A 25,857-nucleotide genomic window follows, 5' to 3' on the forward strand; every position below is an offset into this window, starting at 1 on the left:
AGCTAACTCAGCCCTCTTGCCACTCTACCCACAGTGACCTCAGGAGGAGTGATCCCCTCTCTCTAACACAGGATGAGACATCGCTCCCAGAGCACAGACAATCAGCCACCTAGGAGGGGCCTTTGACTCACCGGCACCTTCTCCGAAGAGCTGAGGCCTCTCCCGACCCCTTCAGGATGTGGGGCATATAGAGGGATTGGCAGTCAAACCCCAAAGCTCTTAATACATTTCTGGAGGACTTCCAAGCATGCTCACTACCCTCTCCCCATTTTGTTGACAGAGAAACTGAGGCCCAGAAGATACAGCTACTGGGCCCCCAGGTAAGTGCCAGAACCCCACTCAGGAATGCAGGGTAAGTGCCTCCCCAAGGCCCCAGTTCAGCCCAGCACGTACTTGGTGACGTCTGGGGCTGAGGTGGGACGCACGGTCTTCCTCAGAGCCTCGATCCAGTTCCTCCGGATGCCCGAAGTCATTGCCGACAAAGTATACACAGCATCCTTGGTCTGCAAGTCCACCCCAGAGGGAGGTCACCAAGTGGCCAGCCCCATGGCTCCCTCCCTACTACGGACCCCAGGGAGGGCCGCCCTTGCCTCCTAAGAGGGGATCTAAGGTCTTGAGCCTGGAGGGGAGCAGAGGGTACAAAAACCTCCTCTCCACTAGCCTTGGAAGAGCCTCGCTGGCTCTAAGATCTCCCCAACATTCCAACTGCCCCTGCCAATGATACCTGGGATCTCCCCAGATATGCTAAGTGTTGGCAGCAGAGATTCTGACTGGCTCTGAGGACAGGGTCTCTGGATAAACAAGTGACAAGAGCCAATCTGTGCTGGAGAGCTGCACTGCACACCAACACCATCTCCGGGGAGCCCTCCAGCCACGCCGCCCGCCAGCCGCATGCAGTCTCACGTGGATCTGGAAGCCGTAGTTGCGCTGCACGGCATACTCGGTGACGTCCGTGCAGGAGCGCAGGTCAATCTCGCCATCCAGCTCATCTGCCTGCAGCAGGAAGGTCATGATAGTCCATGCACTCTGCTGACCCTGCCCAAGCCCCCCAATCCCCTACCAGGGTCCCCTGCACCTGATAGGGGGACGGAGCCCTCCCATCTTGCTGCCTCACCTCCTCAGCAGTGGAGTCCCTGTAATATTTGAGGCTTGAATCGGTCAGCACAAACCAGTGTTTCTTCCACTGTGAAGGAGAGACGGTGGTGAGCAGTGGGGAGGGGGGCTGCAAGGAGGACAAATGAAAGAGTATACGTGTGCTACTCTGCGGGGACCCTGGGCGCTGCCAGGTCAACCATTCTGCTCGCAGTAGGAGCCTGGCACCCTCCTCTGCCCTGCGGAAGGGCAGGGGTGGGGGACCACAGGGGACAGCGCAGTCAGAAAATCCTCATTTGAGGCCTGGGCCTGTTTGAGCCCCAGGGGCGGCAGCATGTGAGACATGGGCGAAGGTGTCGTGACCGGTGTCAGGCCAGCTGCCCAGCAAGCCAGGGCCCACAACTTCCCAAGTTTTTTTCCACATTTCCCTCTGGATCTCCTCAGTAGCCAAGGACAGGTCTCCTGGAGAGCGAGACTGGAAGGTGGCCCAGGGGCAGCGTCTGAGCACTAGTCGTGTTGTTTCTCGATCTGGGTGCTGGTTACATATGTGTCCAGCCTGTGAAATGCATTATCTGTACATTTATGATTTGGGCACCTTTCCATAGTGCCTCTCTCTGCTCCAGCCGGCGTTAGGCTGGCAGGACGCATACGAAAGGGGTGCAGGTATCAGAATAGCCTGATATTAAATGTGACAAGCTTAGCCCTCCTCTGGTTTCCGGCCATTCACTGCAATGCCAGTCCGAGTGCACCCATCGCCAGGGTCAGGGCCTGGCACCCAGTCCCCGCCATCTTCGGGGCTCCCACACACCACCAAGCCCTCTCGACACTGTTTGTTATTTCAAGCGCTTAGTTTTTATCCTCAAGATGGTAAGTTTTCAAGGATGTACCAGGATGACACTTTCCACTTCTTTCCACACTGCCTCCCCCAAGAAATAGGGTTTTAGCAGCCAAATGACCCAGCTGACACCTCTTCTCCCCTTGCTAGCTGTGTCTTTAGTTAAGCTCCTCGACCTTTCTGAGCTTCATTCTTCTAAGCCTTATTGAGAGGTCAGAAGTTCCTAACCCTCCCTGGTATGTCTCTCATGGCACTTGGCGTAGGCTCAGGCACTAATTGTTGGGACTGTTCCAAGAGGGCGGCCCTCTGAGCACCACCCTGCCCTTACCGAGTGACCTGAGGTGCCACTCAGGACCTCAACCGTCCCTCTGTAAAGCAGAGCGGGGGTTCTGCGCCAAATGATCCCTTTGGCCCCTCCAGGCCTAGTCTATGACTGTATGACATGAGAGCAAGATGGAGCTTTGTGGGCCTCAGGTGCCCCAGGTTCTAGGCCTGGGTCTGCCCAAGGTGCTGCTAGGTCCTGAAGAGAAGGAAGTCCTGTGGGCCTGTCTTCTGTCTGTGCGCCAAGGGACCAGGCTGGCTGAACTCCCAGGGCCCTTTCAGCTTGGACATTCCAACACCCCGTGAAAAAGAATGAGTAACGGCCAGTTCTGGGTGGGGCTCATAACCTCTGCCCTCCACAGACCCTGGGTGGGGAGGGCGGCAGGGGTCACTGGCAACGTGCCAGGCCTTGTGTGAGCCTGGAGCGCAGCCACCAGAGGACTGGCGAGCAGGCAGCGGGTACGGAAGGCTGTGGGCTGGAGGGAAGAAAGCATGTGGGTCGGAAACACAATGCGATTCCCTTTGGCTCTGCGCCCTCCCGGCATGCGGGCTGCATGCAGACCAGAGCCGCGAGCGCATGCAGGGCAGGGGCGGGGAGCCGTCCTCTCCGAGGCTGGACGGGCAGGAAGCCAGCTCCTGCTCCAGCCTGGCAGCTGAAAGGGTAGAACCTGTAACAGGCCACTGTCCCTTCTAGTTCTAAGGACGGACACACTAAAGGGTTATTACCGGGGCCCTAGCAGGCACCGGGGGCTACGTGGGAACCGTCAACGACTTGAGCTCCGTGACTGTTATCCACCCTAGGAAGAATCATCATTATCCATTACGCCCCTGAGGTCAGAGGAAGCTGTGACTCGACCAGTGGGGCCCCAGGTTGGTGAGACTTCAAGATGTCTCTAAGTCTCACCTCCAGGGTTAGAGGCTGCTGCGTGACTGAGTTATTGGGACTCTGTGAGTGTCTCAGGCCAGATAATCTCCGTGAGCTCTTCCACCCCAAAACCTTGGATACCCAGCAGGGTTGTCAAGAGGTGGGAGGGCCAAGGGGCTCTTGGTGAGACAGGGATGGGGTGCAGAGCCTGAGGGGCTAGAAGGCCCCCTCCCTGGTGACTCCAACACTGCAAATTGCTTCAGGAGGCCTCTGCCCTCCCACCCACAGCCCAAGGCCCTCTCTGACTGGACAAGAAACACTCCAGCCTCAGGATTCCTATTCTGGCCTCCACCCTGGACCCCTCCACACTGAGGCCAGGGTCTCTGGGAGGCCGCACCAGCCAGGAAAGCAGCTCAGCCTCTTGCGCTGCCCTCAAGAACCCTCCAGGGCCCCGCAGCAAGCCAGACCCCTCCCCTCCGCTTCAGCCCTCCTACCTCTCCAGGCACGTCCAGGATTGACATCCATCCCTTCTTGAAGTTGAGCAGATCGGGCTACGGGGAGATGAGGAGGCACATGAGTCAGGCCTAGCGGAGAACCCAATGGGGCTGGGGAGGAGGGGTGCTGTGCCACCCTGGCCCTGAGTCCTGTAAGACTGAAGGCCTGGGAAGCCAGGAGAGAGTGCTGAGAGCCCAGGTAATGCCCCAAGTCCAGGCAGGCTCCCCAGCCACTGAGGCGGCCTTGACTCCTTTCCCCAACATCCAGCAATCTCTGAGAGCCAAGAGGATGGGCCAGGCGACTGGCACATCCACCAGAGCTGTCCAAGCTCTCCTGCCACCAGCCTACTTTGTCATCCGAGAGTGGGAGAGAGGAGGCCCAAGAGAACGCTGCCTATAAAGAGACCCTTAGAGAGCTCAGAGAACAGGCCGGACCAGCAGAGCGAGCGAACCATCCAGGTCCTCTTACTGACAAGGCCCAGGTGGCTCACCACAAAATGCCTTACTGCTCCCTCCCACCCCCAGCCCACTGTCCCTCCTGTGGTCCAACCAGCCCTGCCTTCTTCTGTCTCCTGGAGACCCTGGAAGATGGCACCAGGCATAGGTCCAAGACTCTCTGGTCCCCACTAGACCTCTGGAAAGGCGAGTCTTGGCAAACCCTACCTGCCAGGTGCTGCCCAAGGGGGCACGGCCCCGGGGTCTGGGGGCTCCCAGCTGCAGCATGTTCCACAGGGATCTACGGGCTATGTACCCCCACCTAGGCCTAGATGAAGAAGTTGCTCATCCCGGCATTTGCTCTGGCCAGGTCCATCCGGTAAGCGCCAGCTACCAGACCCTCCCTGCCCGCTGGGAAGACCTCTCTCTCGTCTAAGTCCCAGTCCCTCTGCAGAGTCTCAGCTCCTGCCCACTAGCAGGAAGGAGAGCAGGGCGGGCCAGGTTGGTGGGCAGGGAGGAGGTGTCCACCTGTTGCCATGGCTCTGAGCCCACCTATCAGCACCCACATCGCAGCCTCATCGGGCCAAGGTGTCTGGTTGCGTGAGGGAGCGGGTGGCATGGCTCAGTGGGGTGGGCAGCGAGGACGGCAGCTGGAAACCTGGAAACCAGAGCCACCTGACCTGGCCACCTCCCCTGACCCGCCTTTCTCCCAGGGAGCCCCATTCTCCTCTTCCTTAGGTGGAGGAAGTGGTCTGAGGTGAGCTTGGGCCAGCAGCCTGGACATCCAGAGCCATCCCCGGCCATGGCCGTGAGACCAGGACCCCTTGATCTCAGCAGGCCAGCAGCGCTACCCCTGCATTACAGCCCTTCCCTGCATACTTGTCTGAGGGAAGGGACACAGGCTCTGCTCAGACCTGAGAAACACTGGGGCAATGTTCACCCTCTCTGCCTTCCATTCTTCCCCGCCCTGTTCCCCAGGTGTGCGGCAGGCTGCCCAGGCTAAGACTGCAGACTGGGAGACCACCAAGTCACCTGGTCCACCTGCATTCAGACTGTGACCTCCCGTGGCCTCAGGGCCAGGCATGCTGTGGCCAGACCCTTGGGAAAACCTGCTAAATAAATATCCACCTTCCTCTCCCCCTGGCCTAAATGTCTGGGCTTTGGAGGCTGCCCCATCCTCATCCCCTGGCCCTGAGGAGCTAGGCTTTCTGGCAAGACTCATTGAGAGCACCTCAGAAGGAGGAGCAGATGACCCAGCCAATAGGACTGGGCCAGGGCCAGAAGATCAGCCACTGGCTTCCAGAGGCTGAGGAAGGGCTTTCGGCGGGAAGGGCAGGCTGGGACCCCAAGGGCTGCCTAGGAAGTGGAGTCACAGTGACCTTCCTAAGTCACATCCTCTCCCTGAGCCCAGCTGCGTAATGTGGTAAAGATGGGGGGAGTCCTGCCCTCCCCCAAGTTTTGGGAGGACTGAATGTGTCACTCATGGAGAAGCCTAGAGACCCTCTGGAAACTGGTACAAACATATCACACACCATCAGGCACGGTGACCTTGGGAAGAGGAGGCTGCCAATGTGAGTTTTTAAACTGCTGGCAGGGGAGGTCCTACAGTCACCTCAGACCCCCCCCACCCCCGAGGGTCCAAAGGTCTGATAACCTAAACCCCTCACACTGCACCTCCACACAGGGCTCCTCAGGCCCCAAACACCTTCCCTACACCTGTAGGAAGCCCACTCTCTCCTTTCTCCCTTCAGGAGCACCGATGGGCTCTCATAGCCCGTCCTCTCTTTGGCCACAGGGTCTGCACTGCCTCCGGTCCACCAGCACTTTTCACTTGTCATCCTCTAAGCACATTCTGGCAGGGGACCCAGGCACTGTTCTAGAACAGGAAGTCAGCTGTGAAGGAGAGATGTGGCCCCTGTCCTGGTGAGAGTCAGGAGAGAGACAGACAATAAACAAGTGGCCAGGTATATAATTTGATGCCAGGCAGTGGCTGGGGAATGAGGCACTGGGGCAAGGCTGTCCTGGGCTCCAGGGAAAGGAGGTGGAGTGGATCCTGCCTGGGCCCAGCTTCCCAAGGCCTCTAAGCATTTACCCACTGCCACTTGATCCATACAGATCCCTGAGGTCAGGGAGATGGGGCCGGGACAGAGGGAAAGGGTGTGAGGAACATATAAGGAAGGACCGCGTGGAGCAGGCTCAGGTGTCTGCAGACGGCGAGGCTGAAACCGGCAGACTGTCAGTGGTGATCATCAGCCTCCTCTCTGTTCCAAAACCGGTCATGGCTCCCCAGTACCCCGACCAAAGCCCAAGCTGCTTTTCCTGGCCTTTGGCTGGGCTGCTTTTCTCCCGAGCCCCTTTTCTATGTTTTGGCCATTCCCCAAACGTGACCAGCAGCCTTTGTTCACACTGCTCCCTCCCCCCGTCCATCTCCATCTGACAAAGTCCCACAATCACAGGAAGGCTTCTCCCCCCAGCAGGGACAGGCTGTCCCTCCTCCTAGCACCCCACACGCTACTTTCAGCAGCCTTCCCCTTGCTGAGCATGTGCTGCCTCAGAGGCAACTGTGTACATTTCTTATCTCGCCCCAGAGAGAAAACTGGGACAGCCCTGGATACCAATTCGGGCTCAGCCAGAGCCCAGCTGTGTCACCTGGTATATGTTACTTCACCTCTCTACACCTCGGTGTCCTCATCTGTGAGATGGGGGGTCGCCATCAACCTCAGAAGACCAACTCTGATAAAAGTGAAAGCACCCAGTTCAGGGCCTGGCAGGCACCAGTGGGCATGGCGACCACCCTCGCCCTGGCTTGGGGGGCAGGCAGGACACTGGCTCAGCTCCTCCTCGCCACAATCCTCCCTGCTCTCTGACTGGGCAGGGGAGGCTGCTGAGGACAGGAAGGGCCAGCAGGGTGGTGGCAGGATGTGCGGAGGCTGAGGAAGTCCAGGCAGTGGCCAGGTCACCATACTCACAGGGGCAGGGGCCCCTCTTGCCAACCAACACCACCACCACCCCACCAGAGCCCAGCCCAGTCTACGCAGTTGAGGAAGGGGGCAGACCCATGCACATACGCACCCTGCGCAACTCCCCTCTCCCCACAGCCATCGGAACCTCCCTAAGGCGCTAATCAGAAACCAAAAGCAACCTTGCCCTTCCCTTCCAAAATATCACAGGGCCTCACTGACCTGGAAAGGGGCTACTCCTTCCCTTACACTCAGGGTGACTTGGGGCAACTCACCAAAGTCTCTCCCCAAGCCTCAGTTTATCTGACTGTGAAATGGGGATAATTGTGAACTCCGCGGTGAGGCTCAATGTAATTAAGGCACAGGTGTTGATGGAGCTAGGGTAGGGCTCACCCCCAAAAGACACAACCCCGTTCAGCTTGTATCCGACCGCCCACTCGCGGGCTCGTCCCACCCAAGGCCACTGCACCGCTGCGAAGGGGCAAGCCTGGGAGACCATGGCATCCCGCCGCTTCAGAAATCCCGGGATGGGCTCCCAGACAGAGTGAGACGCGGCGGCCTCTTCTCACCCACCTAACCTCCAGCCAGCGCCCACTCAGGTGGGCAGTCTTCCCAGGCCCGGGTAAGCGCGACCCATCTGAGCCAGAGGGTATCTCTCTCCAACCCCGGGCAAGACCCCACCGCCAGGCCAGGCCCATCTCCGCTCCTCCCACGATCCGGAGCCCGGGGAGCCCCTACAGAGCTCGCAGCTTGGGGTAATCGGGTCAGGTCTTCACCAAGGAGGCCCCCCTGAATCGGTCCGTGACTGGTCCCGCAGATGAGGAGGGGCTGCCCGGCACGGGGCGATCCCATGTCCTCAGGGTCGCCCGGGCTCCCGGCCCGGAAAGGTGAGGAGGCGGCTGGGGGAAGGTGAGGTAGGACGGCCGGCCCTGCCGCTGGGGTCGCCCGGTCTTCCGGCCGAGACCTCTCGCCTCCGGGAAGTGAGGAGGGAGCTGCCCAGGAGGGGAGCGGCTGGGCTCGGGCCGTCGCTCTCACCCCACCTGGGGCGCGGAGGGGCTGCCCGGGGCGGGGGGTGTCACTCACCGTCATGGCGGCGACCCGGGGCGGCGAGAGCAGAAGGTAGAGAGGTGGAAAGGGCTCTCGGGTCGGGCTCAGGGGCGCGGGAATCCGGCCACCGCCGCCCCTCTCGGCTGCCGGCCGCCACTCCTCCGGCCCTTCCCTTCCTCGGCGCTGCCCCGGCCCCTTCCATCCGCCCATAAAACTTTTTTTTTTTTTCAAACTTCCTGGGAGGACCTGGGGGGGCCAATGAGCGGCGGGAAAGCCCGGACAAACAGCGGCGGGGGTGGCGGGCCGGCCAATAGGAGCGCGGGACGGGCCCGGAGGCGGGGCCTGCGGGGATGGGACGGGCGCGCGAGGGCGGGCCCAGCGAGCCGATAGAGCGGGAGGAAGGGAGGGCGGGTCCGGCTTCTGCGGCGGGCGCGCTGGGCGGAAGGAACGGCCTCGCGTGCAGGTGACTCCGTCCGGCCACGGAGCCGGGGTGCCGGGTGTGGCCCCACGTCGCCCCCTCTACGGCTCCCTGCCCCAGCCCTGAGCCGCGGGGCACAGCGATGGTTCCATTAGGACTCGGCGCCTGGGTTTGATGGGGACGTGGGCAAAGCACCCAGAACTAACAATTCAGCGGGTCCCATTCGCCAAGCGCTGCCTGTTACCTTTGTAGTAGACTTTCGTCCTCACCATAGAACTGCCAGGAAGGTGTCCCGGTCCCCATTTGACTAATGAGCAAACGGAGACTCAGAGGCGAACTGACTTGCTCAAGGTCACGCAGTAAGAAGAGAAGCCGTTCCTAGTAGGTAATCTTCACACAAAGTGAATTGTGGAATGGTAGGGTCTTCCCCAAATGCCCCCTTCTTACAAGCAGGTCTTTCTGGGCTTACGAACCTTGTTTTGGGTTCTTGGATGTGGGTGTACATCCGTTTCTCACCGTCCCAGAGCCCTTGGCAGTTTTTCAGAGGCCTTTTGCCTGCAGGAGCTCATCTGAGCCCTGCAGTGGTGGAGGGACCTTGGTGGAATTTGCTGCTAAATGCATGTAGTAGCTTGTGTGGCATTGTGATTCAAACCCTGCCAGGTAGTTAACTTCTCTGTGCCTCAACTTCACCCTCTGTTAAATGGGATAATATTACTGTCTCATGGGGTTGCTGTAAGTATTAAGTGTTAATTTAAGTAAAGCACCAAAACAAACCCTTTATCTCTAGTTAGCTATCCTTCGGTAGGGGGTCAGGGGAGCTTGGGATAATTGCCATTTCAATTATTCTGCCATCTCAGTTTGGGGGCGTCAAAAATTATTGCTGTCATGATTATAATTACTATCCCCATTCCGCAGATAAAGAAATGGAGGCCCAGGGAGCTAAAGTTCTTTCCCAGTATTTCCCACTGGGAGTCTCCCCTCCACCCTGAGGAATGAGGCCAAGGATAGGCCCACCTTGCTCTGCACTGGTCTTTGGCACCCCCATGCTGAGTTGTTATACTCTACCCATGTACCTCACTCAGGCATTTGGTCCTTGGGAGAGTGAGTAAACAAACAGTAGACCTCACCTGCCACCAGTGCCTTGGCCCAGTGACCTGGGCACCTGACAGTCTCCTTACAGGTTTCCTGGCCTCTGGGACTCCAGTTCTGGTACCCTCAATCCAGTGATCAGACTATCCCTTGTTCCAAGTCCCTCAGTGCTAATAGACCAGCTCTACGTTCTTGTTCCAGGCAGTTCCAGCATCCATCACAATCTGGCCCCTGCCTGCTGTCCTTTCTCATTATACATACACATTTCACATGCTAGGGTACACAACACTGGACTCCTGGGAATTCCCAGAATGAGCCAGGTCCTTTGTACCTCGGATGGGCCCACACATGTCGTTCTCTGCCGTGTCTGGAACACTTCCCTTCCTGTCCTCTGTGTTCCCCTCCTCCACCCCAGCACACACACACACACACACACACACATACACACACTCCCTCTCTCCCCTCCACTTCCAAATGTTTGTTTGCCTGGAAAATTCCTCCTCACCCTTCAAGTCTCAGACCAAAGGAAGCCACAGTGCCCTCAGCACAGTTATAACCTCCTTGCCTGGAGATCCCCCTGCATCTGTACAGTCCCCCACTAACGTGATGCCCACAGTGTGTTCTAACCAGTTACAGGTCAGTGTCCTCACCCAACTGTGAGCTCCTTGTGGGCAGGGATGGGGTGCTGTCTATATCTCAGGGGCCAGCCCAGGACTTCAGCTCACAGTAGGTCCTTAGTAAACATTGGTCAACTGAATGAATGTACAAATAAAGGAATGACTCCCTTACCACAACTTGCAACTTGCCCGGGTAGGACAGAAATGGCATAGGCTCGGGGACCCAGGAATGAGTTATGAAACAGAGCCACCAAACTTTGGGGTTATTCAGTCTCACACCATTACTGTATCGAGAATAATAATGTGAGGCTCAGAGAAGGGAGACAATGGCCCTAAGCCACACAAGTTAGTACAGAGACAGAACTCAAGCCCAGGCTTCCTGGCTCTTGACCTTGGACTAATTTCACTATCCCACTCAAGAGATGCTCTAAGTAACTGTCTGGAAGGCTCCACTGGCAGTTCCATCCCTCCGCTCCTGATTCTCCTCATTCCCAGGTGAGAGAACGGCTGCCAACTTGCCAAGCCTCAGTGGCCACATCTGTCTAATGGGGAAAATCTGGGCAGACTCTGGGCTGCAGGGAGGGTTCAGGAAGATGCACATGCAGAGATGGAGGGGGGACATGAGGTCAGCCAGAGTGGGGTTCGAATCTCAGCTCTGCCCCTTGTGTGACCTAGAACCAGTGATTTATCCTCTTTGAGCTTCATTTCTTCATCTGTCACAATATAGACCATACCTGGCATGTTTGGTGGTGAGGATTAAAGCAATCAGCCATACCATGCACTGAACATGGCGGAGCACACAGTAGGTGCACAATAATTGCTGGTTAGCAGCAGCAGCAGCATTATCTTGGAGGCCTTTCCCCATTTCTCTCCCTCTCTCTCCGCCAGGGACTTAACCTGCCTCCTCCTGCCAGACCTGCTGTGTGTTGGTGCCCTTTTGTTAGCCTGATAAGGTAATTCCCGCCCATGGCTTGAAGGTACCACCCTGCCCAGATAACTGTGTTTTTCCGATTACCTCTTGCTTTAACCCCTGAAGGCAGCAGAGACAAAATTATGAAGTGGATGGGAAAGTTAGTGTTTAGACGTGCCTGCCCCCGCCATCACATCTCTGTGCCTCCTGATCTCCCTGAGCCTTCCCTGCAGCCCTGAGTGTCTCCATAAGCTTTTTCCCCGTTTGACAGATGTGGCAACTGAGGCTCAGTGAGTTTGGCTACAGCCATTCTCTCATCTAGGAATGAGGAAAATCAGCAAGAGGCTGGCCCCTCTAAACCCTAGCCTTTTGACCTCAAGCATGTCAACTCACCCCCCTGAACCTTACTCCCATCACCTGTAAAATGGGTATACTGTCTCTAATGTACTTAGCCTAGTGCTGGACCCAGAGCCAGCAAGATGATGAGCGTCAGGCCTCTCACCGAGAGAAGAGACCCCAAGAGCCAGCCAGTGGCTCCTGGAGATGGCCAGGGCCCTTCTCTCCGGCTGTGAACAGGGCAGGAGGGAGCAAGTCACAGCTGCCTCCCCTCCTCACCCTTAAGGAAACCCCGAACCAGAGGCCTGAGTGTTTACAGCCCTCTCTGGGCAGGGGTTGGGTTACGTAATGCCAGATGTTTGTGAAACTGGCTCAGGCCCAGGACTGAGACACACTTTGCAATCCCAGAGCCCCTCACAGGCCCTCCTTCCTCTCCTCCTTCCCCCCAACCTGGCTCCCCTTGGCCAGACTGGGAGCTGTCAGCCCCTCACCCTGAAAGTGGGAAATCCCACTCACTAGCAGAGACCAGGGGGCACTCGGTACTCTGCTTTATCTCCTTTTTCATGTGGGGGCCCCCAAACCCTCCCTCTCCGTCCCCTCTCTCTCTTCTTTGACTAATACCAACCTCCTCCCGCTCCTCCCCTTCTCCCCACCCTTGCCCCCCTACCCCACAAGAGCCGGCCTACCCTTTGCCAACTGAGGACCCCCAGAGACAGCAGGTACGGATTGAACAGCGTGGGACGGTCCCCGGGCATCCGCCATGAGGTCACCAGTCGGCCCTTGAGCAGGCTCCCAGCCTTGCCCTCTGCTGGCCTCTTGTCTGCCTGTCAAACAGGGTCCAATGTTGGCCCCCAGGTCCCTTTGGTGGGATGGGGGAGTCCCTGACTACAGCCTTCCTGCCCATTCTGCCATGCCCACCTCAAAGGCTCAGGGTTCCCATCTTTCTTCTCCCAGAGCTGCGGAGATTTGTTACTTTGTTCACACTACCTGGTGTTTGCTTGACAGGGCTCCTGGAGCTCAACCCCCATGGGGATGAGCACTGCACCTCCCCAAAGTCAAACCCCAGGTAGCCAGTAGGAGGGGAGTGCAGGGTACAGATGTGTGTTCAGCCCACATAGGGTTTTCAGATTATTTTGCATTAGATTCCAATGTTAAATAATCAAGAGATTTAACATATAACTACATATTTCCAGCTTCTCTTGAAATATCTAAAGATATGGGAACTCTGGATCCCTCTTTCTCATGACAACAACCATATGGAGCCAAGGGGTCACACAAGGACCCCCCAGTCCCAAGTCCCCCACTTGCCTATTCTCCACTTTTGTGAAAGGAATGAATCACAGATTCCTACAGCCATCTCCCCTCACCCCCTGCAGAGCCCCCAAATGCACCCCCTTTGGAGGAAACAGGCCCCAGCAAAGCAGAGGTATTTGCCCAAAGTCACATAGCAGGTAGAGGTAGGATAGAGCACAGGTGTCCCAACTCTGGAATCCAGAGATTCACTGGAGGCGGAACGTGAAGCCTCAAGGCACAGGTTATCCAGGAGGGCTTTGGGGAAGGACTGCCCCACCCTGCCACCACGTACCCCATCACAGCCCTGCCCAATAAACTGTGAGCTCCATACTGGCACTCCAATTCACCTCTGCCCACACCCAGGCGTGCAGAAGGTGCTCACTAAGTGTATGCGAATGAATGAATGAATGAATGAATGAATGAATGAATTAGGCAGTTATCAGTTCTGTCCAGTCCAGGCTGCCTGGGGGTAGATCGAGAGGTTTTCCATGTTGCTGGACGGGCCTATCTTGCAGAGACTAGAGGAGACCCCGATATTGCTATTTCCTCTTTGCTCATGAAACTCTGGTTCCAGGAAGTGTGAAGAAATAACCCAGAAAGAGGAAGAGCAAAGTTGCCAGAGCCCCTCTGAGAGCTGGAAGTGCCTTTAGTGATCAGTGCCCTGTCCCCTCCCATTTCACAGATGGGAAAACTGGCCCACCAAGCACTTAGAACGCTGCTGCTGCTGCTGCTGTGCAAGGCCATGCAGGGATTGGGGCAAGGCCAGGAAGCGGCATGGGGGGAGCAGAGAATGCTGGGTAGAGGTCCCAAGCCCCGATTCTAGTTTGAGTCCAGCCACCCACTGGCTGTGTGACCTGGGACAACACCCCTGCCCCTTGTTTACACATCTGCACAGTGAGGGCAGAATCCCCCCAGCTCTGACTAGCGGAAGGGCCAGAGTTGGGGGCTCCAGGCTGCCAGAAAGACTCCCCCTGTCACACCCAGCTTCGCAGGAGGCAGCACGGGAACAGCAGAACAGCAGGATGAGGAAAGCATAGCCCCAAACAGCCTGTCTCCTTCTCCCCGCCTCTGGCTGCCCCAAGCCCGTAGCTCTGACCTCACCTCTCTGGAGGCTGAGGGCGATGAGAACAGTCTGTTTGGCAGGTCATGAGCGGGGGTGGGGGTGGGGGGCGTGCAGAGCAATGTGCTCCAGCTGCAGCCAGGCCTCAGAGCAGCCTCAGTTGGTCCCACCCCCTGCACACATCTTTCCTGCCCCAGGACCCAGGAGACCCTCCAGGCCCTGCTGTGGCATCTCCTCGGCCCTCTTCAACACTTCTTTGGCTCCAGCTCCTGGAAGTTCTACCCTTTCTCCCAGCCTGGCCAGCCCTCCAGAGCCAGAAGGACCTTGCCTTCAGAGACTATCAGGGCCAAACTGCCATTTGCCCAGGGAAGACATTCTAGCTTACCTTTTCAGGGCATTCTAGCAAGTTAAAAGCAGAGCCATGGGCTCTGAACCCAGGATTATCCAGCTACCCAGAAGGTGGCTCTGCTACCTAGCTCCACCAGAGCCCTCTTCTCAAGGCCCCCCCATGTACACAGATGACCCCATGGCAGAGACCGCCTTTGCCTGGATGTCCCCAGAGCTCATCTGAGGACCTCAGCCGACCTCCAATCTGATTTCCCTCCCTTTTCCTCCCCATGTGCCCACACCCAAGACCCAACTACCGAGTCTGCCCGCTTCTGGTCGGTCAGTGTGTCTTGGCCTCCTCTTGGTTTTGATCCCTCAGGCTCCTGTGATTGGAACTGGAGATAAGAAAGAACACAGCTTAGTCCAGGTTATTCCCCAGTTTCCATCCATCTGTCCACCTTCTTATCCATCACTCATCGTCTATCCATCCAACATCTACCTAGTGTCCAACATCAATAGATCCATGAATCCATCCAACTATCCAACATCCATCCTACGTTATCTACTCACTCGTTGATCCAACATCCATGAGCTCATTTATGTATCCATCCTCTATTTATTCCTCATCGGTCCATCCAGGCCACATCCATACCCTTCCTCAATCCATCCAACCTCCATTCATCTATTATCCATCTGCCCATCCAATGTTCATTCACCATCCATCATCCTACTCCGCAACACTTACCCATGCATACAATATCCTTTCATCCGTGTTCCGCCTAACCTTTATCCATCCATCCATCACCCTATTTATCATCTAAGCAACATCCATCCATCCAACATCCATCATCTGTTCTGTTCATCACCCATCTACCTATCCATCCACCCATCTGTCATCCATCCAGCATCTACCTATTTATTATTTCTCCAGCATATATCACCTATCCATCATTCATCCATCACCTACCCAGTGACGCACCCACCTTCCATCGGTTTCTTACATGCGCTTAAACATCCATGTATTTACTGATCAACCATCCACTGAGCTGAGCTCCAACTTTGTGTTAGGCCCTGGGCCAGGGCCCAGAGGTACAGAGATAAAGTAGTCACGCTTCCTGCCCTCCTAGAGCTCATGTTTCTCATGGGGAAATGACCACTCTGTGTGACCAGGTAGAAGGGAGCAGAACCACCAAACCCAGAAGGGAGACATCACCAACCAGAGGTGGTGGGGTGGTGGTGAGTATCCAGAAAGGCATCTCAGAGCAGGACACCTGATCTAAGACTTGAACAATGAACAGGCATTTGGTGAGCGCAGAGGGAAGGGAAGAACATTCTGGGCGATGGGAACAGCATGCGCCGAAGCAGGGACATGTGCTCACAGAGCTCTGCAGCCAGCTCAGCATAACTAGAGGGCAAAACTGGGATGGAAGGAAGGCCTCTGAATGCCATGCCAATGATTTTCATAGAGGGTGAGCAACTGCAGCCCAGCATGAACCAGTGACTGCTTCGGATGTCACCTGTGAAATGTCCTTCAGCATGTGATGTTCCCATCCTGCCCCAATCGCCATCTCCTAACCTCCAAGGGGCCCCTGAGCCTCACAGTGGAATAACTCTAGCTGAAGAATCTTTCTATCCTCCTCCTTCCCTTTGACCAGGCCAGCCTGCAGCACTCACTGGCACATAGCGTCTCACCTTCCATGAGCTGCCTGGGGTCCACCTGCCTCCGCAACAAGCCTGTCAGCAACTTCTTGTGTGGAGACCCCAAACCTTCCCCTTTGTCCTTAGGACGGGACCAAGCTGGCTCATCTCTGCATTGAGTTGATTAGAGGGCAAAAGGATAAAAGCCACAGGGAAATACAGGGGAGGGGGCTCCCTAATCTTGCCGTGAGTTCTGAGATCTCACAACATGGTGGTCAAAGGCTTGGGCTTTGGAGCCAACATGGTGATCTCATGTCTCACAACTTACACAGGTGTGACCGCTGGCAAATGCCTAATGGGTCTGAGCCTCGTATATGGCAGAACATGTAAAGCAGCCAGCCCGGGGCACACAGCAAAGCCTCCCGTCATCCACGGGGGAGGCGGGGCTGGACTGTACATCAAAGAGAAGAGGGGTAGAGGAACGAGCAGGAGCCTCCCCAGAACTGCAGTGGTGCCTGGCAGGGGAGCAGTTGGTCCTATTTTACAGGGGAAGACGGGGCCAAGAGAGGTTGGCTGTCCAAAGCCACGTGCAGCGTTCCTAGGGAGCTGAGGCAGTCTGCAGGGCTCTGGCCTCCAGGTCCCTCCCCACCCACCACCTTCAGACAAATGCTCTGGGCAGCACCAGAGTGCCACTGACTCTGTTACCCTACCCTGGGCCAACGGGGCAGGGAAGGGACTTGGCAGGCACCTACTACGTGCCAGGCTTTGGGCCTACTTTGCACATGGGTCTTCATGTAAGCAGCCTGTCTCAGTAGCCAACTCAAACCAAGGAGCATTTATGCAACCACTTCTCGGTGCCTGAAAGGAAGTGTAGGGATCACAGGCAGGTAAGTGAGGCTGTCCTGTACGCTGAGGAATTTGGGGTACAGCAGGGGGAGGGGACATGACCACACTGGCTGCAGTCCCAGCCAGGGTCAGTAGGAGCCACCAGAGGCAATGCATACCAGGTGTTGTGGGGCCAGGAGGGGAGAAGGCCTGGCCGGAGTTTGTTTGAGGCCTCAGGGTAATCTGCACTGAGCAGACCTGGGGCCACCTCTGCCCCCTCCCTTACTAGCTATGTAATCTTGGGCGAGTGGCATAATCTCTGTCTCAGTTTCCTTATTTGTAAATTCACAGTGCCTCATCAGGTTACTATGGAAATTAAATGAGGAAAATAACCATAAACCATTCAGACCAGGGCTTAGCACATAAGTAAAAGCTCACAGAAGCGTTGGTCATTCTCACTGCTGGCTAGTGTGGTGGTGGGCACAGGTTTCCGTTAGAAGGTTGGATTAGGGCTGAGCTCGGGAGGGTGTGCAGGAGCTGAGAGCAGGCCTTGCTAAGGACACTTGTCTGGAGTGCTGCCCCTCAGAAATGAGACCGACTTACCTCCCACGCTGGTGAGCTGGGGCCACCTGCAGGGCTCCTGCTCCCCAGCTGGCCTGGCTCCTCCAGACCAGCCATAACTGAGGTCTCTGGTCCACTCGTCACTTTGGTCTTTGGCCACTGGGTGGAGACGCAGGCAGGGCTGGATGGCTGGGCCAAGCTCTGGGGCCACTGCCCAGGGCTGTGTCCATTGACTAGGGTGGCCTCCGCCCAGCCTTCGGGCTGGCTGTGGCGCTCACCATCTTTTGTGCCTAGGGAACCCAGCTCTGGTCCTGCAGCTGGGGCCTTTCGGGGCAGCTGGGCCTGCAGGAACTCCAGGAGGCCTTCCCAATCCAGCCTCGGAAGGTGGGAAACGAGTGTCGGCTCCTCCGTGCGGGCCCAGGCCCCCTCTCTGGTCATCCCCAGAAGGCTCACCAGGTCCCGCCAGTCAAGCTCAGGTCGCCTCTCAGGACCATGCAGGTGTGGCCATGTGCCTTCAGTTCCCTGGCCCGCAACAGTGGGTGTCTCAGGCCTCCACGATTTCGAGAACTCTGCTGGCCCTTCCCTGAAGGTTTCTGGGGGGCTCTTAGGCTGGTGAGGACTGCCCCAGCCCCTCTGAGCTGGCCTGTCAGGGGGCTCCTGCAACCCATTACTGGGGGGCTCCTCCCAGGTCTCTGATTGCCCCCTATGGCAGGGGGGGCCACCCAGCTGCCGCCAGCTCTCCTCAGACTCCCTGGGAGGGCCCCTCCACATTCCCTCTGGGGCTCTGGCAGCCCCCAGGCTAGGCTCCCCAAGTCCTTGCCAGCTCCCGACGCCTGGGCCCTCTTCCTGGCTGTTCCAGCCTCTCTCCAGGTGTCTGTGAGGGCCCCGGGATCCTGGCGGCTCCTCCTGACTCTGCCACCCCCCCAGAGGCTGTCTTGGGACTGCCTGGCCACTCTCCGGAGGTCTCTCTGTCCGCCGCTCCCTCTCAGAGGTCCTGGCTGATGTCCTTGGGGGCGGTGAGGACCCCTGGAGCCACCGGTCCCTCTCAGGTTGCCTCTCGGGGCTCCTGGGATGAGGGGGCTCTGCTCGGCTCCTCCGGGTTGCTTCTGCCTGCTTCGCAAGGGGCGTGGTTACCTGAGGATGAGGTGGGGGGTGGGTGAGGCTACCGGACCCTGACTGGGTGGCCTCTGTCTAAGAGCACAGGAAACTGGGGTGCTAGCCAGGCCTCAGAGAGACAAGCTGTGTCCTCACAGCAGCCTGGATTAAAACAGGTCAAAAATACCTACAGTCTCTGGATTCCCTCCCTGGGGGTGTCAGCTCTTCCCTCTCACCCAGTTTCCTCAGTTCCAGAAAGAGATCTGCAAAGAGCTGCTCACTTTCCCGCTTTCCCCTCCCCCAAGATATTGATTCCAACCTGGGCTATCAGGTACCGGATTTTCCACCTCCAATACTACCTATATTGCACTGGGTCGGGCCTTGCCTTCTAAGAGTTTCTTTAAAAATACAAATCCCCACCCTGGAAGAGACAGCCCTTAGAGCCAGACTGATACGTGCGAGGCTTTCCCTGAAAACTCAAGGTGGCAGCTACCTAATGAAGGAAGGGAAGAGCACGGAAGGGCCATCTTCAAAGAACTAACTTGGGGTCCTTCTCAATTTTTCCAAGTGCTGCTGGCTCTTTGGGAAAGGGGGAAGCTGGACGCCCATGATTGGGACTCTGACCCTTTCAAGAAGGACCTCCCTTCCCAGAACCCCTGCCTGGCACCTGGGGAGGGGGAAAGCAGTGGCTCACCCCTTGGGGTACAGGGACCCAGGGCAGGCTGGCAGTGCTCACCTCCCTGCTGAGGGCAGGGCTGGACTGTCTTCGGAGAAGTTGGCTCTGACCTTGACCAGGCCGCTGCGACCGCCCCTCGTCCCGGGCCTGGAAGGCCCCCGGTGCCTCGGACTTCCTATGAGCAAATGCAGCCGCCCCTCTGAGGGCCCTTGGGGCTGTCCCACTCCCAGCACCCCACCTCCTCTACTCCCACCCCCAAGGAGGAGATGTGGGAGATCCAAGGACCCATAGCTCCAGGGCCCTAAGTGAGGGATAAGGCTCTCAGGACTTCAGTATTCCCTTCTGGAAAATGGCGATGGTCGACACTGCTCTACCTGCCTCATGGGGATGTTGGAAAGATTCAATGAGAAAAGGGGGGAGCAAAGGTGGGGGCTCAGCCTTGGCCTTGACTGCCTCCTGTGTCACTCAGCACTTCCTATTTCTGACTGCCACCCAGCCAGCAGCCCACCTCTCAACCCCAGACAAAGGTTAGACTGATCTTTGCGGGAATTAAGATTTATTGAGCACCTACTTGTTGCCAGGCACTGTGCACACATGATCATAATGGCAAACATTTATTGAGCACTTCCTGTGTTCCACGTGCCAAGCACTTGTCCCATCTCATTTCAGGTCACACAACCCATGAAGTGGGGATGGGAGACGCAGAATGTTACATGCCCCCATGTTCCGTTCCTCCTGTCCTCTTCCTGTCCATATGTAAGTTTTGGACTTCCCAGACCCACTTTTTCCCCCTCAGGACTAACAGAATTCTTACACTTGGCCTTGAAAATTCCAGGCCATCCTAGCTATTGGTAACAGAGCTGCTGGCAAGATCAGAAAGAAGACACGTTCTCTCTTCCTGCACAGTTCCAGGAAGGCCAACATAAACTGTCCATGCAAATGTCATTTCTAAGACACCTGGACTTCAGGCATTGTTGCCAGGTCTGACAAAGATAACTTCTAAGCTGTAAAAAGTCCCTAGTTCCACTTAATTGTCTTGCTTAATCATTGGTAGGCATGGTTTTTAATATTTAACCTGACATCTGTGTTGCAACATAGAAACACCAAACAGAATCTGGGCCCATTTGTCCCCTCCCATAGGTAAGGGGTCAAAACAAAAGACCTGACCACTCCACTGGCTATCTAGTCCAACAGGGTTTGAGAGTCTGGCTCCATCGAATTGACAAATGGATCTGTGTCTGAACCAAAGTGGGAAAAGCCTGAAAAAGAGAACCCGGGGCTGAGCCTTGACTGAGACAGCAAAGGAAGAAGAGGAATCTCTACTCAGGTCTGAGAGGGGACCGTGCTCAGCTTGGGAACCATGCTGAAACTCTACAGAGGTTTTGAAGAATAAACAAATGATGGGCTTGGTGTCTATTGTTGTCTTACGGCTTTTGCCAATATCATTAGAATCAGACCCATAAAGTAACTGTAAGGTTTTGTTTTTAGCAGTTCTTAGCCGTTGACTCACGGGAACCAAAGCTCCTTGTCTGGAGTGAATCTTTCTAAGTTTGAGGGCTGCTTGGTCAGGTTCAATTTTCAATCTCATTTGAAGTGAGAGAGGTTTCTTGCTCTGTGAGACCTGAGGCCTTAGAGTGATTTCCCCCAGAACTGGGGTGTAAGAGCCTGTGTGCAGCAAAAGCCTCAAACGTGACCAGGTGGGGAGCACTCGGTGCGGTCACATGTGTGTTCTCAGGTGAGTGCATTCTCCATCTAGCTTGCTCAATTCCTCCTGAGAAGTGTCCCCCTATGTGGAACTGAGAGACAGGAGTGAAGGACAGAAAGATTCTGAGCTGCCAACAGAGACCCAGCCTTTCTCATGCTGAAGCAATAGGGTCCTCGGCCACCTGTTCTTGGTCAGGCTGCACCGAGGGTGACAAAGGAAACGTGTTTCCCTTGGAAGCTTGGATGGGCTCTTCCACCTCCAGAGAATATTAAATCACAAAGCTGTCAAATCTAGCAAGTTCCATAAGGCTCTGTTTAAATTCAAGAGACTATGAAGTAAGTGCTTATATGATTCTAAGAGATTCTAAAGGCATCTAGGTGGAAAAAATGAAGATATCAAGCCAAAATTCCTAATGCTTTAATGTGATACCCCTTTAAGGAAAAATGTCCAGGTTCAATTAGAATAATGCTTGGAAGGAGTAGATGCTCAATAAATACATGTTGAATGAATAAAAGGGAGAAAACGAAAGTACGGCTCCATAGCCACTCATACATTTCAGTCTGTCCCTTCCAGATACTTAAAGAGGTTTTAAAATTTCATATTCAGAGGATGAATAGTTTTCTACTTGGAATAAGTGTCATACAACAGGAGAAAATTTAATTACTCAGTAGAGTTATAAAACCTTGGTTAAAAGGTAATCTATTTCACCAAAATACGTACATTAAACATATGCAATTTTATATATCAATTATACTTCAATAAAGCTTAAAAAGATAATCTACTTCAAAGAGAGAAAATAAAAAGAGTAACAGTATCTGTGTAAAAACAATTAAATGATTAATAAAAGTATAAACATATGCTGGCCTTCTATTATAAAACTTTATCTCTCTAAAAGTTATCCCAGGAAGAAAAAAAAAGAATGAAAATTTAACTTTGGTTTAAAGACTTTAGTGTCCCCACTGAGTTATTAGATGACGTCAAAGTATGCAAATTAACATCGGACAAAAAGATAGTAATCATAAACAGGCAGGCAAAGGGGGTTTAGGGCAGTGAAACTATTCTGTATACCACAACGGTGAAAACATGCCGTTATACATTTGTCCAAACCCACAGAATGTACACCAAGAGTGAACCCTAATGTAAACTATGGACTTTGGGTGATAATGACGTGTCTGCATGTTCATGGTTTGTAACAAATGGATCCCTCTGGTGAGGGACGCTGACGGTGAGGGGAAGCTGTGCCTTGGGGCACAGGGGGTGTCTGGGAAACCTCTGTACTTTCTACTCAAATTTGCAGTGAACCTAAAACTGCTCTAAAAAAATTAGTGTGTGTGTGTTTTTCTTTTTAAGAAAGGCCTAAGAAAGAATTACATTAATGCTGGAGACCATAAAGGTTGTCCCCTGGATAGTAAATGGATTAAGCTTACTGGAAAAGGAAATTTGAAGACTACGAGATAAGGCTTCTCACGCAGATTCAAATCTAAGAGAAAATGTTGCCTAAGGGACAACAAAGAGAGGAATTCTGGATGTAAAATATTACCCGCTCTTCGGGGTGATGGAAATGTTCTAAAATTAGGTTATGGTGATGGTTGTACAACTCGGTCTTGGTAAATACACCATAATTCATTGTACACTGAAAGTTTTCAGACTTCCAGACCAGCTTTTTTTGTGTTCTCTTGACCCTAACTACGGAATTCCAGCCCTGATCCTGAAAATTCTGAGGCTGGAACTGCTGGAGAAAGAAATCTCAGCTAGATCAGGGGGAATGTTCCTCTCCCCGCAGCTGTGGAAAAGCAGTTCTCTGCTGAGTGGTAAACTGCCTGTGTGGGTGGCTCCTCCACCAAGGAGACTCGCAGGCTACCTGGACGTCAGGCAGCGTCGCCGTGTTCCAGGAAAGTAACACTCCACCTCTAAAAAGTCTGTGATTCTGAGGATTCTGAGTTCTCTTATTTAAAACAATGGCTCTGGCCACATGTTTTAAATTGACATCTCTGTTTTCTGAGGGGCACAGGTACCCATGAGGTTTTGTTTGTTAAGGCAGACAATAATCATGGGGTTTCTTGTCCCTCACGTAAGGAGGAAAACAAAAATGAACCTGTGACTCTGGATCAAATAAAGGGTTTGAGAGTTTAACCTCATTTCAATTAATGTGCTAATGTTCTCATTTTACAGATGGGAAAACTGAGGCTCAGGTCGGTTAAATCACTTTACAAGGTCACATATTTTGGGGAGTCGGTTTGACCCAGGATTTGACTCCAGCCTCTTGACCCCGGTCTTTGCTCTTAACCACTAGACTATGCACCGTGTCACTTAATCGTCAAAAAAGGACTCTTAACATGGGAAAACAGACTGATGAAGAGACTTGCCCAAGGTGACACAGTCAGTAATGGCAGGGCGGGGGTCTGAATCCTTTCCATCTGGCAACCTAAGCCTGTGAACCTTCCACCTGTCCTGCTGCCGAGACTCCTCCCCAGCCCACCTGGCTGACCCCACCTTGGGCTCACCTGCGCTCTTGCCCGAAGAGGCGCTCCACCTCTGCACGGCCAGGGCTGCGGGTGCGGCCCCCGTTGCTGCCCTGGGGACCTGGCTCCCTCTGCGCCAGCCTCCTGGGCGGGGGCAGGTCGGCCAGCACGGTGTATTCCTCCCTCTCCAAGTTGTGCCTCGTCTCCCCGGGGGGTGCTGAGCCCCGAGAGCCCCCTGAGCTGCCTGGAGGAGGTGAGGATGCCAGGAACGCTAGGTCACTGGGTGGGTGGCGGGGTGGGGACGAGGCTCGTGGTGCATCTCGGTGCCCGATGCACACTTGGGGGGGCAGCATCGGGGAGCCATGCAGAGAGTCGGTGGAGGGGGCCAGGCTCTCCATACTAGTCCCAGGGGGGTCCTGAAAGAAGAGGGAAGGCTCGGGGGCCTGGCGTGGTGGGGATGAGAATGAGGGTGCATCTCGATGCCCAATGCACACCGGGGTGGGGATGTGTGGGGGCTCATGCAGAGACTCTGTGGAGGGGACAAGGCTCTCAGTGCTGGCCCTCGGGAGATCCTGGAACAAGAGGGCAGGCTCCGGGGCCTGGCGTGGTGGCGAGGAGGCCCGGGGTGCGTCACGGTACCCGATACACACAGGTGGGGGGAACTGAGGCGGGTCATGCTGAGGGGACTGATTCTCAGCATCTGATGTGTCTGGGAGGAAGGGAAAGGGATCAAACTGGGTGTGGCGAGGAGGTGAGGAGGCCCGGGGGGCATCCCGGTGTCCAATGCACACAGCTGGGGGGATGTAGGGGGGATCGTGGTGGGGTGAATCACTCTCAGAGGCACGAGGGTCTGGGAAGAAGGGGAAGGGGTCATGTTGCAAATAGCGAGGAGGTGAAGAGGCTCGGGGGGCGTCCCGGTACCCAATGCACACAGCACATGGAGACTGGAAAGAATCAAAAGAGGTCTGGGGTGTCCCACGGGTCGCTGGGTGCAAAGGCGAGGAAGTCCGGGAGGCACTCTGTTGGCCCGGGTTGTGGGAGGCGGAAGTAGCCCGGGATGGTGAGTTGTGCTGGGTAGGGCCAGAGGATGACTGGGGCGGTGTATGCTGAGCTGGTCTAGTGGGAGATGAGGTCTGAGGCCTGTCAGCCTGAGTTGGCCGGAGGGTGATGGATGCCCAGGGAACCTCACTTTGCTTGGAGCGAGACGGAGAAGAGGTTCGGGGGCCATCACTCTGGGTGGGTCGGAGGGGAAAGGAGGCCCAGGGAATGTCTTTGTTAGTACGATGGGGAGAAGAATTCCTGGGATTGTTCCGTTGAGTGGAGCGATGGGGAGTTGATGGTCCGGGATTATTCTGTTGGGTGCAGCACTGAGAGGAGGAGGTTCCGGGGTTATCCCGCCGAAAGGAAGAGGACTGTGGGTTGTCCCGCTGTGTAGAAGAAGTTCTGGGGGTGTTCTGCTGAGTACAAGAAGTTCTGGAGTTTTCCCGCTGGATGGTTCGGTTGGGAGAGGAGGCTCTGGGGTTGTCCCGTTGGGCACAGGACGTTCTAGAGTTTTCCCGCTGGATGGTTCGGTTGGGAGAGGAGGCTCTGGGGTTGTCCCTTTGGGCACAGGACGTTCTAGAGTTTTCCCGCTGGATGGTTCGGTTGGGAGAGGAGGCTCTGGGGTTGTCCCGTTGGGCACAGGATGTTCTAGAATTTTCCCGCTGAGGAGTACACGTAGGAAAAGAAGTCTGAGGGTTGTCCTGTTGAGTAGAAGAGGATCTGGAGTTGTCCTGCTGGGCAGCTCTGGGGGAAGAGGAAACGCGAGGATTGCTTCGTTGGGTAGATGAGGTTCTGGGGTTATCCCGTTGAGCGATTCTTCCGGGAGAGGACGCTCTGGGGGTGTTCCGCTGTGTGGAAGAGGTCCTGGGGGTGTCCTGTTGGTTGGACAAGGTTCTAGGATTGTCCCGTTGAGCAATTTGGGGGGGAGAGGAGGCTCGGGGGGGATCGGGCTGTGTGGAAGCAGTGTGGGCAACGTCTCTTTGCGCAGAGCGATGGAGAGAGGAAGCCTGAGGGGTGGTACTTCGAGGTCCACTCTGTGATGTCCCAGAGGAAGCCTGGGTTAGTGATGACCGGTGCCGCTCCAAGAAGTGGCCACTTTCTCCCCGGAGCTTCGCCCAGTGCTGTCCAGCGCTTCGGCTCCCACCACCAGTATCTAAAGAGAAGCAGGTTCAAGGAGAGCGTGCTTTGCAAACAGGGAGTTACTCTGAGAGGAATGTGGAGGAGTTCCTAGCCCCTGGGATTTAGCTACTTCCTCCCTGGCTTTGGCCCCTGCCTGCAATTTGGGACCCTGCCACCAGGTGGACAGTGGTGCCTGCGTTTGATCATGCAGGTCACAAAGTGAAGCTTCCCCTCAAACCCACTGCCCATGTGTTGAAGGGCAAGAAAGCAAGCAGGTATTTACTACAAAATCTCGTGGTCTACCAATCACGCCATTCACACTGGGGAGGTGTTTAGTCCCCATCTATGATTACTTATTCCCATACCCTCTTCCCCAGAGCTGGATGGGACAGGGCGGGGGCGAGGGGATGATGACAAGATATGATTAGTGTTATTAAAGATGGCTCCAACTGCCGTGGGGGGAATGGGCTGCAGGGGGAGACCTTCAGGGGGCTCTGGCAATAATGCCAGCCAGTGGCAGTGGCACTTGGCCAGGGAAGAGTGGTACAGATGGCAATAAGGGGACAGATTAGGGATGTGTTTTGGAGGCAGTGCTAACCACGGCTGCTGATAACTGGATACAAAGGATGAAGAAAG

The 25,857-nt window shown here is 55.5% G+C and overlaps 1 protein-coding gene across 2 annotated transcripts in view; it reads right to left on the reverse strand.

Moving 5' to 3' along the window:
- The window catches only part of TRIOBP (TRIO and F-actin binding protein), a 51,650-nt gene that overhangs the window by 13,729 nt on the left and 12,064 nt on the right, over nt 1–25,857 (reverse strand). The window contains exons 6-14 of one of the 2 annotated variants that reach the window (XM_081061543.1): nt 23,104–25,255; nt 18,955–19,069; nt 17,166–18,257; nt 14,417–14,494; nt 12,106–12,243; nt 3,608–3,664; nt 1,115–1,183; nt 904–993; nt 394–503 (exon numbers count right to left, since the gene is read on the reverse strand). In XM_081061543.1, coding sequence (XP_080917669.1) covers nt 394–503; nt 904–993; nt 1,115–1,183; nt 3,608–3,664; nt 12,106–12,243; nt 14,417–14,494; nt 17,166–18,257; nt 18,955–19,069; nt 23,104–25,255 — 3,901 coding nt within the window. Of the gene's footprint in view, nt 1–393; nt 504–903; nt 994–1,114; nt 1,184–3,607; nt 3,665–8,085; nt 8,280–12,105; nt 12,244–14,416; nt 14,495–17,165; nt 18,258–18,954; nt 19,070–23,103; nt 25,256–25,857 lie in introns of those variants that run through there. The other variant, XM_081061544.1, reaches the window with a different exon arrangement.

The sequence above is a fragment of the Rhinolophus hipposideros genome (assembly GCF_964194185.1).
Source record: "Rhinolophus hipposideros genome assembly, chromosome: 9".
NCBI lineage: Eukaryota > Metazoa > Chordata > Mammalia > Chiroptera > Rhinolophidae > Rhinolophus > Rhinolophus hipposideros.